Source organism: Papio anubis, chromosome 11 (assembly GCF_008728515.1).
Source record: "Papio anubis isolate 15944 chromosome 11, Panubis1.0, whole genome shotgun sequence".
In the NCBI taxonomy this organism is placed as follows: Eukaryota; Metazoa; Chordata; class Mammalia; order Primates; family Cercopithecidae; genus Papio; species Papio anubis.
This window is the reverse complement of record NC_044986.1, coordinates 102,827,559-102,841,975: the sequence shown is the minus strand read 5'-3', so window position 1 is coordinate 102,841,975 and position 14,417 is coordinate 102,827,559. Positions and strand designations below refer to the sequence as shown.

At 41.7% G+C, this 14,417-nt stretch overlaps 1 protein-coding gene across 1 annotated transcript in view; it reads right to left on the bottom strand.

Annotated features, from left to right (window-relative positions):
* The window catches only part of C11H10orf67 (chromosome 11 C10orf67 homolog), a 140,447-nt gene that overhangs the window by 59,612 nt on the left and 66,418 nt on the right, over window positions 1–14,417 (bottom strand). The window contains exons 9-10 of the mRNA XM_017962595.2: window positions 12,234–12,293; window positions 11,297–11,461 (exon numbers count right to left, since the gene is read on the bottom strand). Of these exons, the coding sequence (XP_017818084.1) occupies window positions 11,297–11,461; window positions 12,234–12,293 (225 nt within the window). The remainder of the gene's footprint in view (window positions 1–11,296; window positions 11,462–12,233; window positions 12,294–14,417) is intronic.

Here is a 14,417-nt window from a genome sequence, read left to right as displayed (position 1 = left end):
TTGTGACCAGGGCACTTCAGTGATAGGAATGTGTCTATCAAACATGAGGAAGTCATTGTTTATAACAGCAAACAAAAAAAAAAAAAAAAAAAAAAAAAAAAAAAAGAAAGAAACTATATCTCAGGAAGGCACTGGTAAATTGATACGAATTGGTTATGTAAATTGTGCTACTTCTGTGGGGTGAAATACACATAGCACATATAATTGATTATATAAATTCAACGGTATGGAACGATGTTATCTGTATCCTGTTGAAAATGAGAATCTGTATCAAGACTTGTCTGAAAGGGTGGTGAAGAGAGGTTTTCAGTGATTATCTTTGGGTGGCAGGATTTTCTTAAAAATTTTCTTCTTTTGGCATTTCTTCATTGAGCAAATTTTGTATAATAAGTATATATCAGTTTTGTGGGTTTTTTTCTTCAAGACAGAGTCTTGCTTCATGGCTCAGGCTGGAGTGCAGAGGCATGATCTTGGCTCACTGCAACCTCCACCTCTCCAGCTCAAGTGATCCTCCCACCTCCGCCTCCCAAGTAACTGGAACTACAGGTGTGCACCACCATGCCCGGCTAATTTTTGTATTTTTTGTAGAGAAGAAGTCTTGCTATGTTACCCAGGCTGGTCTAAAACTTCTGGGCTCAAGCAATCCTCCTGCCTGGGCCTTCCAAAGTGCTGGAATATTACGGGCATAAGCTTCTGTGCCTGGCCCTGTATCCATTTTATTTAAAAAATTCAGACTCCTGGCTCCCACTTAGGAAGTAAAAAATGCCATTCCAACATTAAAAACAAGAAAAATCTAGATAAACTACAAAATCACAACTTTTCTTGAACCCATCAGAGAGCTGGGGTCACACTCAGGTAACCTAAATTCCAAAGAGGAACAAGACCCTCGGAGAAGAGACGAGACCCATGAACAGTTCATAGGTCTCATCTATAGCGGAAGCAGCACCATGCCAGCTTCAATACAAGCTGGTAAGAAGAATGAGCTAAAATAGAAAGAACTTCTGAAGATCAAATGTTGGTGAGCAGGGCAGTCTGAAGTAGCTGGAGGCACATGTTAAAAGAGAAGCTTGCATTCACTCACAAGTTATGTTTTTTCGTGTCCCTTACCAGATACTCATGAGAAAAGCTGAGGGCAGAGCAATTTTGAAGAGTCACTGTTGATGGTGCAGACTTGAGGAAGGGATCAGCTGCTACTACAGGAAAATCACGTTTCCTGGGTCCTTCTTTCCTAGGATGTGAAAGTCTTAAGCCTCTGGGAGAGAGGAAGCAAACTCTCTGGCCAACCAGACTCAAAGAAGGTGATCAGTGGTTGATGCTGAGAAGAAGTGTTAGGTATCAAATCCCATTTATTTCTCCCAGGCCACTCCTTTCTCAGAAGGAAGTTTTCAACTGCTGGGGTGGGTAGCACAGTCTCTTGTTCACAACTTAAAGATGGAGATAGCCGGGCACAGTAGCTCACGCCTGTAATCCCAGCACTTTGCGAGGCCGACGTGGGCGGATCACAAGGTCAGGAGATCAAGACCATCCTGGCTAACACAGTGAAACCCTGTCTCTACTAAAAATACAAAAAATTAGCCGGGCATGGTGGCGGGCGCCTGTAGTCCCAGCTACTCAGGAGGCTGAGGCAGGAGAATGGCGTGAACCCGGGAGGTGGAGCTTACAGTGAGCCAAGATCGCGCCACTGCACGCCAGCCTGGGCGACACAGCGAGACTCCGTCTCAAAAAAAAAAAAAAAAAAAAGATGGAGATATATTATGTCAATGGGAAAAATAAAAGAAGAAAAAGTTTGCTCCCCTGGGGAAGGGGAATGGTAATTGTCTTGGACCTTCAACTCTATGCCAATACCAAGTGGAGGTGTCCGACTATTGCAGGAAGGACAGGAAACTCCTGCCCAAGACCAACTTCAGATACAAGGCAGAGTGAACTGCCCCAGGGAAGAGGAGCAAGAATGCTAAGAAAGTCCACCTTTGGGGCCTGGGCACATGACACTTCTGAAAGTCCGAGTTTGGATTAGAACCGCAGAGAATCCTCTCTACCTTCACTCATGGAGCATCAAGCAACAGCAATGCACTACTGAGGCAGGGATAACAGCATGGAGGCAGATCTTCTCTGTGGCACAGGTGGACAAGTTCTTCTACAAGCTGAGGGTAGAGTGGTATTCAGAGAAAAGCGCTCTGTGACCCCAGCTCCCACGCTAGTCACACACCCTCCACAAAAAGAATATCAGAACTGTCGCCTGGTGCAATGGATTACACCGGTAATCCCAGCACTTTGGGGGGCCAAGGTGGGAGGATCCCTTGAGCTCAGGAGTTTGAGAACAGCCTGGGCAATATGGCAAAATGCCACCTCTATAAAAAATACAAAAGTTAGGCTGGGCGCGGTGGCTCACGCCTGTAATCCCAGCACTTTGGGAGGCCAAGGGGGGCAGATCACGAGGTCAAAAGATCCAGACCATCCTGGCTAACATGGTGAAACCCCGTCTCTACTAAAAATACATAAAAATTAGCTGGGTGTGGTGGCGGGTGCCTGTAGTCCCAGCTACTTGGGATGCTGAGGCAGGAGAATGGCGTGAACCTGGGAGGCAGAGCTTGCAGTGAGCTGAGATCACACCACTGCACTCCAGCCTCGGTGACAAAGCGAGACTCCATCTCAAAAAAAAAAAAAAATACAAAAGTTAGCTGGGCATAGTGGCATGTGCCTGTAGTCTCAGCTGCGTGGGAGGATGGCCTGAATCCACGAGACAGATGTTTCCGTGAGCTGAGATCACACCACTGCACTCCAACCTGGGTGACAGAGCCAGACTCTTTTTTTTTATTATTTAAAAAAAAAAAAAAAAAGACGGTGGTCCACTAGAGGTAACCATAGCAACAACCAATCTCACCTCAACTTTGGTTAGATTGGCCCAACCTGTCACAGTAGTCATACACATCCCCCACACACACATATATGTATACACACATATGTGTATGGGTGTGTGTATCCATGGTCTCATAAGAGACAGGTTATTTCCATGTGTGAATACAATTTATTTCAATCTCTACTATTCTACACATGATGTCCAGCATTCAATCAGAAATATGAGGCAGCTGGCTGGAACAGGCTGGATGGTGCCAGCCATGTTAGGAGGTTGTACCATGTGGCCTCTGGCATCCCCACTGCTAACCATGGGCGAGCTCTCGGTGCACAGGTGGCCTGGCATGCTGCTCCAACTGTAGCTGTGTCAGCGTGTGATGATGCCATCCCATACCAATTTGGCTACTGGAATCCCTAGTAGTAAAGTAAAATCTCAAGGCTCTCCAGCACACACAATGGCTACACTGACCTCCTAAGGTTTAAAAAAGGCCTTCCTAAGATGCCTTAGAAGGCCATTGCAGTCGCCACTGTGCTGTTTTTGATTGGCACCTTTCTATTATCAAAGGCTCCCTCCTGCTGTCAGGCTACATCAGCAAAGTGGGGACAGACTAGGTTGTTCCAGTTCTGATCACTGGCAATTTGGTGTCCCTGCTGAATGCATCCAAAAGCTACCAGGATGACTCCTACCATGACCTTCCAGACTTTGATGACTAGCACCCACCTCAGCCCTGAGGAGTCACAGTGGAACTGCACCCGGCTTTAAGATTCTGAGCAGAAACTATGTCTAAGGGTTAAAGAATTCTGTAGTTTGCAGATGTTTAATAAAACATTGGCCAGATTTTATGGGTCTATTCCAAATATGTTATCTGGACTTACAACCAGCTCATTAGGACACGGTCTATTTTTCATCTCCTGACCCTGACAAAAAGCTCCCGACACGGTTTTCCGCCAGGAATATGGAACATGGAGGAACAGTAATGTTCATTGTCTGGAAAAATGGGAAGTTATTCTGTAATGGAATGTGTTGCCTTCACCATCCTATTTAGAGTTCAACACTTCTTTTAAATAGTCTTCATTGTCAATTTTTTCTTGTAGCAAATGAAAGAATATAGTATGTCTTTTTAAAATTACTAAGTAATTTATTTTTAGAATACGTAAGTATCTTATCTCCTACACTTATTTCTACCTTCATGTTCTAGTGGAAAATGATGGTAAAATCAAATTTCAGTGAGAGTACATCTGTTATATTTTTCACTTGCTTTCTTATTGACAGCATCCAGGAATTTTTCAAACCACAGAGCAAGTTTTCAAAATATAAACACTTTCTCTGTTTACCAATCTTCAGTGAGCTCTGATTTGGTTCACCAATAGACTGGGCAGCATACAATTTGGGTCATTCTGTCCTTTGTATATCAAGCTGTTCTGTATATCATGCTTTTAAGGATTGTACTTTTGGCTGTTTCCTAATGAAAAATGCAGATAAGTGGTTCTTATTTAGAGTTTATAATCCTAGCGCTAGCACCTAGTATTATGATGGCATTCTGCTAAAGATTGCAAGACTCAGCCTGGATCCCTAGAAGACTAGATTGAGTTAGGTTGATTCTGTTTTCTAGCTTGCAAAAACTGACTTATATTCAAAGGAAATTAAAATGTCAAAACAAAACCAAACAAAAGACAGACAAAAAGGCAAGGCAAAAACATCTATTGTTGGGAGAGAAAGCAATAAACAGAACCAGACTCAAAGATGACCCATATCTTGGAACTATCAGATAAGGACTTTGAAAGAACTATAATCAAAATGTTAAAGAGCCTAGGAGAAAAGGTGAACACCATTCATGATGAGCAATAGATAGGGAATACCATCAGAGGGGTGGAAAATGTAAAAAGAATCAAATGGAAATACTAGAAATAAACCAGGCAACAATCAAGATGAAGAATTTGTTGGATGGGCTCATCAGTAGATTCAATATAACTGAAAAATTAATCAGTGAATTTGAAGGTCGGTAAAAAAGACAACTCTCCAAACTGAAACAAAGAAAAGAAGTAGTTCAAAATTTAATGAGCTGATCATGTAAGAGTTATGGAACAACATCAAACAGTCTAGCACAGACATATTTGAAGGCAAAGACATAATTGTAGGTAATGGTTAGGAGTTAATAAAAGATATCAAACTATAAATTCAAGAAGTTCAGGATAAATAGAAATAAAGAGATGAAGGAGAAGGGACAAGAAACAACCAACGATACTTTGTTATCCAGCTGTTGAAAAGCAAAGAGAAAGAGAAACTCTTGAAGTCAATCCAAAATAAAAGACATTAGAAAGAGAGAAAAAAAGTTAAAACTTACAGCATACTCTTGTCAGGAACTGTGCAAGCCAAAAGAGGGTGTAGTCATATCTTCAAAGTATCAAAAGAATAAAACTGTCAACCCAGACTCAGAAAATATTTCAGAAAAATATCTATCAAAAATAAAGGCAAAAAAGGTCTTTTTCCAGACACAAACAAAAACTAAGAGAATTCATTGCCAGCAGACCAAAAGGAAGAAGTTGTCTGACACCAGACAGAAACCTAGATCTACACAAAGAAATGAAAGCTCTAGAAATGGCATAAATAAAAGTGTCAAATGCAAATCTTGCTGTGACAAATATATAAATTTTTGTCACATGGAAATATTTATATTAAACTTTAATTTTTGAAGCATATAACATGTTAGGAACTCTAAAGAACTGTACCTTTGATGGGAATATTGGAGATTATCCAAAGGCATTTAGAGCAAGATTCATGGACAGATATGAGTTTTAAGTGGCTTTCCTGGGAGCTCATAAGAAACACTCTCTTTACGGCTGAAGACTAAGCTATTTGGTGGGAAATTTCCCACCAGAGGTTCCTATGGATTGTAGTGCCTTCTTATTGACCTCTTATCAATCAGCTGCTTGGATGCTTCGGCCTGAAATCTTTTTTATGTTACTTTCTTGATTTTTGCTTTCCTAACTTTTCCAGTGGTTGCATAAAAATCTAAACCTTCATATTGAAATCTTTCCAATTGTAACACAAAAAGACCTTTCAAATATTCTTATACTTTATTTAATGTAAACCAGACAGAAATCTTATAAATTGTAATTGAATTTGACTTGCAAATTCTCCACAAGGAAGACAGACCACCAGAATCACACTCGAGGTTGTTTAGGCCTGTGACTATCATTTCTGGTGGAATGAATTCAAATAAATTTTCACCGTATATTTTCAGCCACTGGATTAACTGGACTCCATAGTGCTTCATGGTATTAGGTATAGATAACTTTTTTCTTTTACAGATTTGGAAGAGAAAATGCCATGAAAATTTGGGGAGTCCAGTTAATACAAGGGCTGAGATACAGTATCTCAATACCTGCACACACACACACACACACACACACACACACAAAACAAAGAAATGATTCCCACACTGAGATTGCTAGAGGAGATCCTCAAACTGTTTCTAAGACATATTTTTTGGTTTTGAAACAGGATCTAGCTATGTTGTCCAGGCTGGAATGCAGTGGTGGGATCACAGCTCACTGCAGCCTTGAACTCCTGGGCTCAAACAATCCTCTCACCTCAGCCTCCTGAGTAGCTAGGACCACAGACACACACTAACACACTTGGCTAACTTAAAAAATATTTGTAGAGGTGGGGTCTCACTATGTTGCCCAGGCTGGTCTCAAACTCCTGGCCTCAAGTGATCCTCCCACCTCAGCCTCTCGAAGTGTTGGAATTACAGGTGTGACCAACCCCCCCTGGACTGTTTTAAAGATTTTTTAAAGCCTAAAATAAAAGTGTACCTTTATTCCCTAATTAAGCTGCATACGCTAACACAACTTAAGAACTCTGGATTTGGCAAGCAATATATCAATTTGGTGAGATGTCACGGTTATCTAACATTGTTCAGATACGCAAATGGGAAGAAATAGTAATAGATGAATCAGTAAGAGAAAACAAAGAATTTTAATAGGATCAGTTTTCATGATGAACAAGCAGAGATTCCATTGAGGAAAAGAAAGTTAAGAGAGTGTTAAATGAAAAAAGGTTTAAGAACCATCCTTCATGAAAATTAGTTCCTAAAGAAAACAAAATTGATGTGTTATAACTCACATAGACTTATTCCCAGGGTTTGAGGAGGAAGCTGGGATCTGGAGAGACTGGGGTTGGAGAAACTGACAAGTTTGGCAAGGCTAAATCCAAAGACAGTGGTCAACAGTCCACTGCCAGCGTCTAGAGGGGTGTAGCCACCTCTGGCTTGACTCTGGTGAGCAGCGATTTAATACACCAGGCAGCAGCACTGGCAGATGTGACGATGGCAGTGAGGATGAATGACAGCATGTCAGATGCTCAGCCTTCCGGGGGAAAGACCCACGTCTGGGTAGTGTCAAGAGTCTGGCCAAATGACCTGGGGTTCAGGACCGGCCTTGACTCCCACTGGGAACTGGAGAGAAATTCACAGCTGAAGCCCCAGCAAATGGAATCAAGCAACACCATATGAGGGGCGGGGGTGGGGAAGAGGGTCACCTCACTGTCTGTGGGCTCCTGAATGTCAGGGATGATATTTCTGCTACCACCAAGTCGCTATCATCTGTGGTCAGGACCTCACATCTGTCCCAATGGCTGACAGTGCGTAGGGAAGAATAAGTACATTATCCAAACCTTGAATATATCTATTCCTGATTTCACAGCAAAATCTTCAGTCCTCAATTTAAGTTACGCTCAAACCTAGTGAATGCCACAAATAAAATGTTATAATTGTTTCCCAACAAAATCAATAAAAGCACAAGCATAAACCCCCTTTTCAGTTGGTTTTTGACATCTTTTCATGTATCTCACAAACATTAAACACTATTTTCACTAGAGTATTTTCTGTTCCAAATATACTGAAAGTATTTATTTAATTTATTATTGAACTACCCAGCATAAAATAGGGCAGAAGATAAAAGTCACCTTTCAGCTGGATTTTAAATATATTACTCACATTTTCAATTTTGCTCTCTGAGAGCAGAACCTAAAGATGAATTCATTTTAGTGATAAATGAAAAATGTGATTTTCAATGATTTTGACATTTTATCTCTACATTTTAGGGTTATCCATATTATAAAACAAAGATCAAGTATGATAAGGAAAATTCTTTTGTGTCATCATAACCCATCAAAATATAGTAAATACCCTCTGACAACCTCTGAAGACCATGCACATGTACAGGACTGTCCTATCTCTGTATTACTGCATTGCTTAGCGCTGCCGGATAAACAACGGGTAAAGTGCTGGCTTTCCCACACTGCTCTGCAGCTCTCTTAACTGCCTGCTGCATCAAGCCAAGCCAAGGGAAAAAAGAATGAAATAATGAAACAATAAGCAGATTATAACGTTTTCTTCTCTAATAGAGCTATCTGAAATGTGCAATTTAACCAAATAAGAGTTGTATCTAGGAGAAAAATAGTAAATTTCAGAAGAAAAGATCTTTTCTTCAACTGTCTAGCCTATAATATTATATACCTATAGTAATAATTCTATATCCCATAATAACAATTTTTTAAAAATCACTAGCTTGCAAGGTGACTATGGTCATAACTGCAAAATGGCTGCAATACTATTTTACCTAACACTTCTTGAATGTTAAAGAAAAAAAAAAGTTCTAGAGTTTTTATTGAAGTCTTTTATCTGTACAAATTGCTTTGTATTGAGAGAACTCTAAGAATGGGAACATGACTGACTTTCTCCCATGTCCCATTTCCCACACAGAAGGGCCCTGATTCTTTCTGCAGATCAAAGCATGCACCATATGTTCATCAGTACAGACCAGGTTACCCCATGGAAGCTCAGAAGTCCTCCATGGAAGCATGTATTGGGTGCAACCCTAATTAACTAATTACTCAAGGTGGGGAGAGGAAAACCTGAGAATCTATTTTAACCTTGATATGTGAAACTTGAGTATTTGAAATGTTTTGCACATATCAAAAAACAAACTTTACATAAAAGCACTGTACAAATACAAATTTTATGTTGTGAAATCGTTCATTAATAAATATCAGACGACTAATGTTCATATCGTATTTTTCAGACTGGCTAAACACTCAGTTTATCATTGTGTGCTTCGCTGTGGGTAGCACATGTGCTGTTCCCACCAAATGACACAGATTTCAAAAAATAAGTATGATTAATTAGATACGTTAAATGACTGATGTACAAAGTTCCTGTAACAAGCCCTCCATGTGGTCACTTACACGTGGTAAATATTATAAAACCCTTTAAAGACAATTTTTAAGAGGTCCAGCTACCTCCATGGAGTTAAATATTTAAAAGAGAGGAGCAGGAAAATTATAGCTAGACTGTGTATATATATGGTGAAGAAAAAACCACAGTGGAAGGGGATAGAAGGGAGTACTTAGAACAATAGGAGTATTATTGTTAACAAAGTGTAAGTGACAGTAATAACAATGAACCAGAAAAACATACTTCATTTAAAAATTGAGCCAAATCATATAAATACGGAACCCCAGTTTAAGTAATTTCTCCCCTCCCCCCATCCAATTTTTGACTTATTGTTACATATTAACTTCAGAGACTCCTTCAGCTGACAAAATGTTCTGGTAAGCTTTGGAGATACCCAGGCCACAATCATTACAGTCACAGGGAAAGATTGTTACACAAAGAGAAAAGCCTGTTGAAATGATACCTTCTCAGAGATTTGTCAGTCTTTGTCCTTTATTTTGCATTTTTGGTGGGGGACAACATGGAATATCTCTGCCCCTTGTGGCTGTGACTTTGGAAGCTCAGCTTCTATCTGTAAACTGGGGACACTGGAGCTTCCAAACTGGAATTCTAGGATTTAGTTCCAGCCTTCGGGTTGCTGTGGGGACTGGGGCACCTTCTGTTGCAGCTGCCCCCTGCTGCTGTGACCTCAGGACAAGAGGCTCAGCTGCTCTGCCCCAGTGGCTGACCGGGCTCTGCAGTCCTCCCAGCCATCGTCTCAGAGGCTCAGACCACAGACCCCTGACACATGACCGATTTCATGGCAGCTGACCCAGGCTTGGGCCCCTCACCCAGCGTGGCCAGTCTCCCCAACCAGGTCAGCACGCAGCATTGCACAGCGGGCCAGTTCTTTTTGTGTGTGTGGTCCAAAAAAATACTTCCCAAAATCTGGGTTACAAAAATCTTACTTCTGGAACCTAATCACTGGTCATTTCTATGCAAAATTTACCCTCTTTCAGTGTCAGTTTTTTCCCTTGGGAAATTACACTGATTTCCAATTGTCTACACTTCCTAACCCTCTGTAAAGTGGAAATGCTCATCTAGGAGGATCCTTTTTCTCTTCCCAGTAGTGTGACTTCCATTAGCACAACAAGCCTGGCCTTGCTCTACCTGCTCCCTCCTGCTCTGTGGATATGAGGAGTGGTCCATCTCCTGGCGAGTGGGCACAAGAGGTCTGCACCTTGCCTTCCCCCTTTTTGGAGCAAGGATGCACACAGCGTGCACAATTCTGCTCCACTCCTCCATGCTCTAAGTGAGAGAAATGCAAATTCTGCCCTGTGTAGGGGAAGAAGGAAGAACGAGGGAACATGTAGGAACAGGACAAAGAGTTTGAGAGAGCAAAATATGCAGTGGAGAGACTCTATGTGAAGCACTTGGCATTGGCCATATGTGTCACCAATTGGGTTCTATGCCTTCTAAAAGGAGCCTTGACTACTTACACAATTCACAGTGTCCACAGATCAACTAAGAGTTGTAGAAATACAACTATCCTTATAGCTAAGAGCAGAAGGCTATAGAGACACAGGGTCATGATGATGGGAGGTGTTGTACAATGTAGTGAGCAGTGCCTCATAAATATACACACAATTAGCCCACAGTGAGCTAAGTGTCCCAGAGCTACTTCTTAGCACCTCCTTTTTATGTAGACCAAGGGTGCCACCCTAGCTCCTGCAAAAACAGTTGTGATGATCGGGGAAAGGTAGAAAAGGAGAGCAGCAGCATAGAGTTCATGCATGCACGTCGCTGACAGCATGATTTCCTCCCGTTGTAGACTGAGGAATCCTGCATGAGCAAATGGACTGGATACCTGTGTGTCCTTCCGGGAATCTTCAGTGAGCTTCTGATGGACACTGGGCAGTCATGAGTTTGAGACTGTATATCCTAGAAAGTGCTTGGGATGTAGCTTCTCTATTTTGGTAATTAAATAGAGACCCACTGGGGCTTACTGACTCAACTGCCTGGCTGGGGATACTGATGACTTCATCTTGGGAAAGTGAAGGAGGCTCACCCTGACATGTTGGTTTAGAAATAGGCAGCTGGAGCCCCCCACTCAGGGGCGAGAACAAGGTGTGCTTAGACTGCAGGCCTCATGGATAGGGCGAAAGAGACAGGAGCCCCTGTGCAGAGGAAGGTGGACAGTGTGTGGTCATGGAAGCAGTTCTTACCACAAATTGCTCTTCCTTTAAAGCCTTCTTTGGAGTCTTAGCTTTCTTGGCCCCAGTAGATGATATACTCATGGTCGCAGAATGTGGCCTCGAAGCTGTGGTGCTGGGTGGAGACTTGGACCATGGGGACAAAGAGGCTTCTCTCCCCTTGGCTGATATTGCAGCCTGCCACACAAAAGTAAACAACTTTGTTATTCTCATTTTGTTTCTTGGATTTGTGTCCCTCTCTTTCACACTCTTCCCCTCCCCTGAGCTGCAATTGCAGAGCTGAGGTTTTCAGTCCTAGAGCGCGTGGATTTGTTCTTGCTCCCAGGCCCACAATCTCCCCTGGCAGGATTTGATTGGTAGGCTGAGCTTATTTCTCCACTCTCCCCCTTTAATCCTCATGTCCTAAGAAGAACACACCAACAAATCAATGCTCTTTGGAATCCCCTGGAATGGTGAGGTCTATGTGGAGAGGGGTGGGTGGCAGCTCGAGGCCTGTATCTAGGTAGGAAGAAGGTAGGGAAATAGTAGGAAGGATGAGGATATCAGGATGCACTCCTCCTGATGCCCCACTAGCTGGTTTTTTGGCTCTCAGTTTCACTCTCTGCTCCCTGTTCTCAACAATCAGCTCCTGATTTCCCATTCACACTTCTTACACCACTTTATTTATTTATTTATTTATTTTTAAAGAGATAGTCTCACTATGTTGCGCAGGCTGGTCTTGAACTCCTGGACTCAAGCAATCCTCCTGCCTCGGCCTCCCAAAGTACTAGGATTATAGATGTGAGCCACTGCTCCCGGCCTTGCTCTCACTTTCAAGAACTTTGTTTTTCAAACTCAGACATTGGAAAGTGAAAAACCTCAGTATGCTACATAGATTTGTCAATTCAGATGCCAAAATCAGGGAAGCACAAAATTAAAGAGAAAGAGGAGAAAAAACTTAAATACAAACCTTGACACTTAAGCTGCCATACTTTTTTTTCATTTCCTTGTCCTCTTTCTGTTTATTAATCTGTAAAAGAAGACCCATATCATTGGTTATTATCTACAAAGATTAAAAAAGACAATTTTCTATAAAATTTCTATAAGCAATGAAAGAGTAACATTTTAAACCATTTGTCTGCCAAAACTATTATGGGATACAAGTTATAATATCAAAGAGAAAACAAACTTGTATCCAGAAAAAGAACTTTTATTTAAAAAGTAAACAGGAATATATAACATTGTAAATATCTAAAGTCATTAGCATTTATTCATTGCATTAAGTACAACAGACATCATAGGAAAACATGCATTATGTGTTCAGCACCTTCAACTGAAATATACAGATTCTCACATTGGGACTGACTAGGCAGACAACCTGACCCACAGAGAATGAAGAAACGCAGGTGGGGTGATGGGTCCTCCCAGGAGTGGCACAGAGCCAAAGGAACCCCTGTCCCCAGCCAAGGGAAGTGGTGAGTGATTGCGTGACCTCCCCTGGGAAACCATGCTTTTCCCATAGATCTTTGCAACCTGTGGATCAGGAGATCCCCTCATGAGCCCATACCACCAGGGCCCTGGGTCTGATACACAGAGGTGTGTGGAGTCTTGGCAGAGTAGCTGCTCAGGTATACATGGAGACCCAGCAGTTTTATATACTCTGGTCCTGGGAATCCCAGCAAGGTGGCAGATCTGTCTGTACCTTCCCCCTGGGAAGGGGACTGAATCCAGGGAGTCAAGCAGCTTTGTTCTGCAGGCCCTACTTCCATGGTGCCTCACAGGTTAAGCCCCACTGACCTGGAATTCCAGCCAGCCAGCAGCAACAGGTTGGAGACGGCCTCAGATGGACCAAATTCCCAGGGGGAGAGGCGGCCGCCATCTCTGCGGTTTGGTTGACTCAGCTGTTCTAGCCTGCCAGTTCTAGGGAGTCCAGGTGGTTCAGATGAGGAGGAGTCTCGCACAATGCAGCACAGCTGCTGTGCAGAAATCGTGGCCAGACTGCTTAAGTGGAACCCTGATCCAGCTCTCCTTACTGGGTGGGGCCTCCCTGCAGGAATTTCAGCAACTCCAACCAGGGTTATATGTACAGAACTCTGATCTCTCCCTGCGACAGAGCCCCAATTAAAAGACACAAAATGGCAAGCTGGATAAAGAGTCAAGACCCATCAGTATGCTTTCTTCAACAGACCCATCTCACATTCAAAGAAACATATATGCTCATAATAAAGGGATGGGGGAAAAATTTACCAAGAAAAAGGAAAACAGAAAAAAGCAGGGGTCACAATCCTAGTTTCTGACAAAACAGACTTTAAACCAATGAAGATCAAAAAAGAGGTAAAGGGCACTACATAATGGTAAAAGGTTCAACTCAACAAGAGCTAACTGTCCTGAATATATATGCACCCAATACTGGAGCACCCAGATTCATAAAGCATGTTCTTAAGAGTCCTACAAAGAGACTTAGACTCCCCTCTATCTATTAATGGATACCAGAGGTGTTTCCAGTTTTTTGCTCTTACAAACAAAGCTGCTACAAACAAATGCAAACATTTGTGACCCAAGACTTTGTGTGAACATGTGCTTTTATTTATCTTGGGTAAATACCAAGGAGTGTGATGGCCAGATCATCTGTTAAGTATAGAATTTTAGAAATTTCTTTTAGCTGTCAAAACATTTTTCTAAATGTATATTTTACATTTCCACTAGCAGAGAATGAGAGTTCTAGTTGCTCCACATCCTTGACAACACTTTATATGGTCAACCTTTTAAATTTTAGCCAGGCTAGTGAGTATATAGTGATATTTCATTGAGATTTTAATTTGTATCTCCCTAAAGACTAATGATGTTGGGCATCTTTTTATGTCATCATTTGCCTCTATATATCTTTTTAAATAAAGTGCCTGTTCAAATAGTTTGCATTTAAAAAACTGAGTTGTTTTTATATTATTACATTGTAAGAGTTATTTGCATAGTCTAGATGCAAATTCTTTGTTAAAGATATTTTGCAAATATTTTCTCCCACTCTGTGGTTTGTTTTTTCATTAAAAGAAAAATATTTTGAACAGTAAACTTTTTGTTGTTGTTGTATGACACAACGTCTTGCTCTATCACCCAGGCTGGAGTGCAGTGGTGGGACCAGGCCTCACTGCAGACT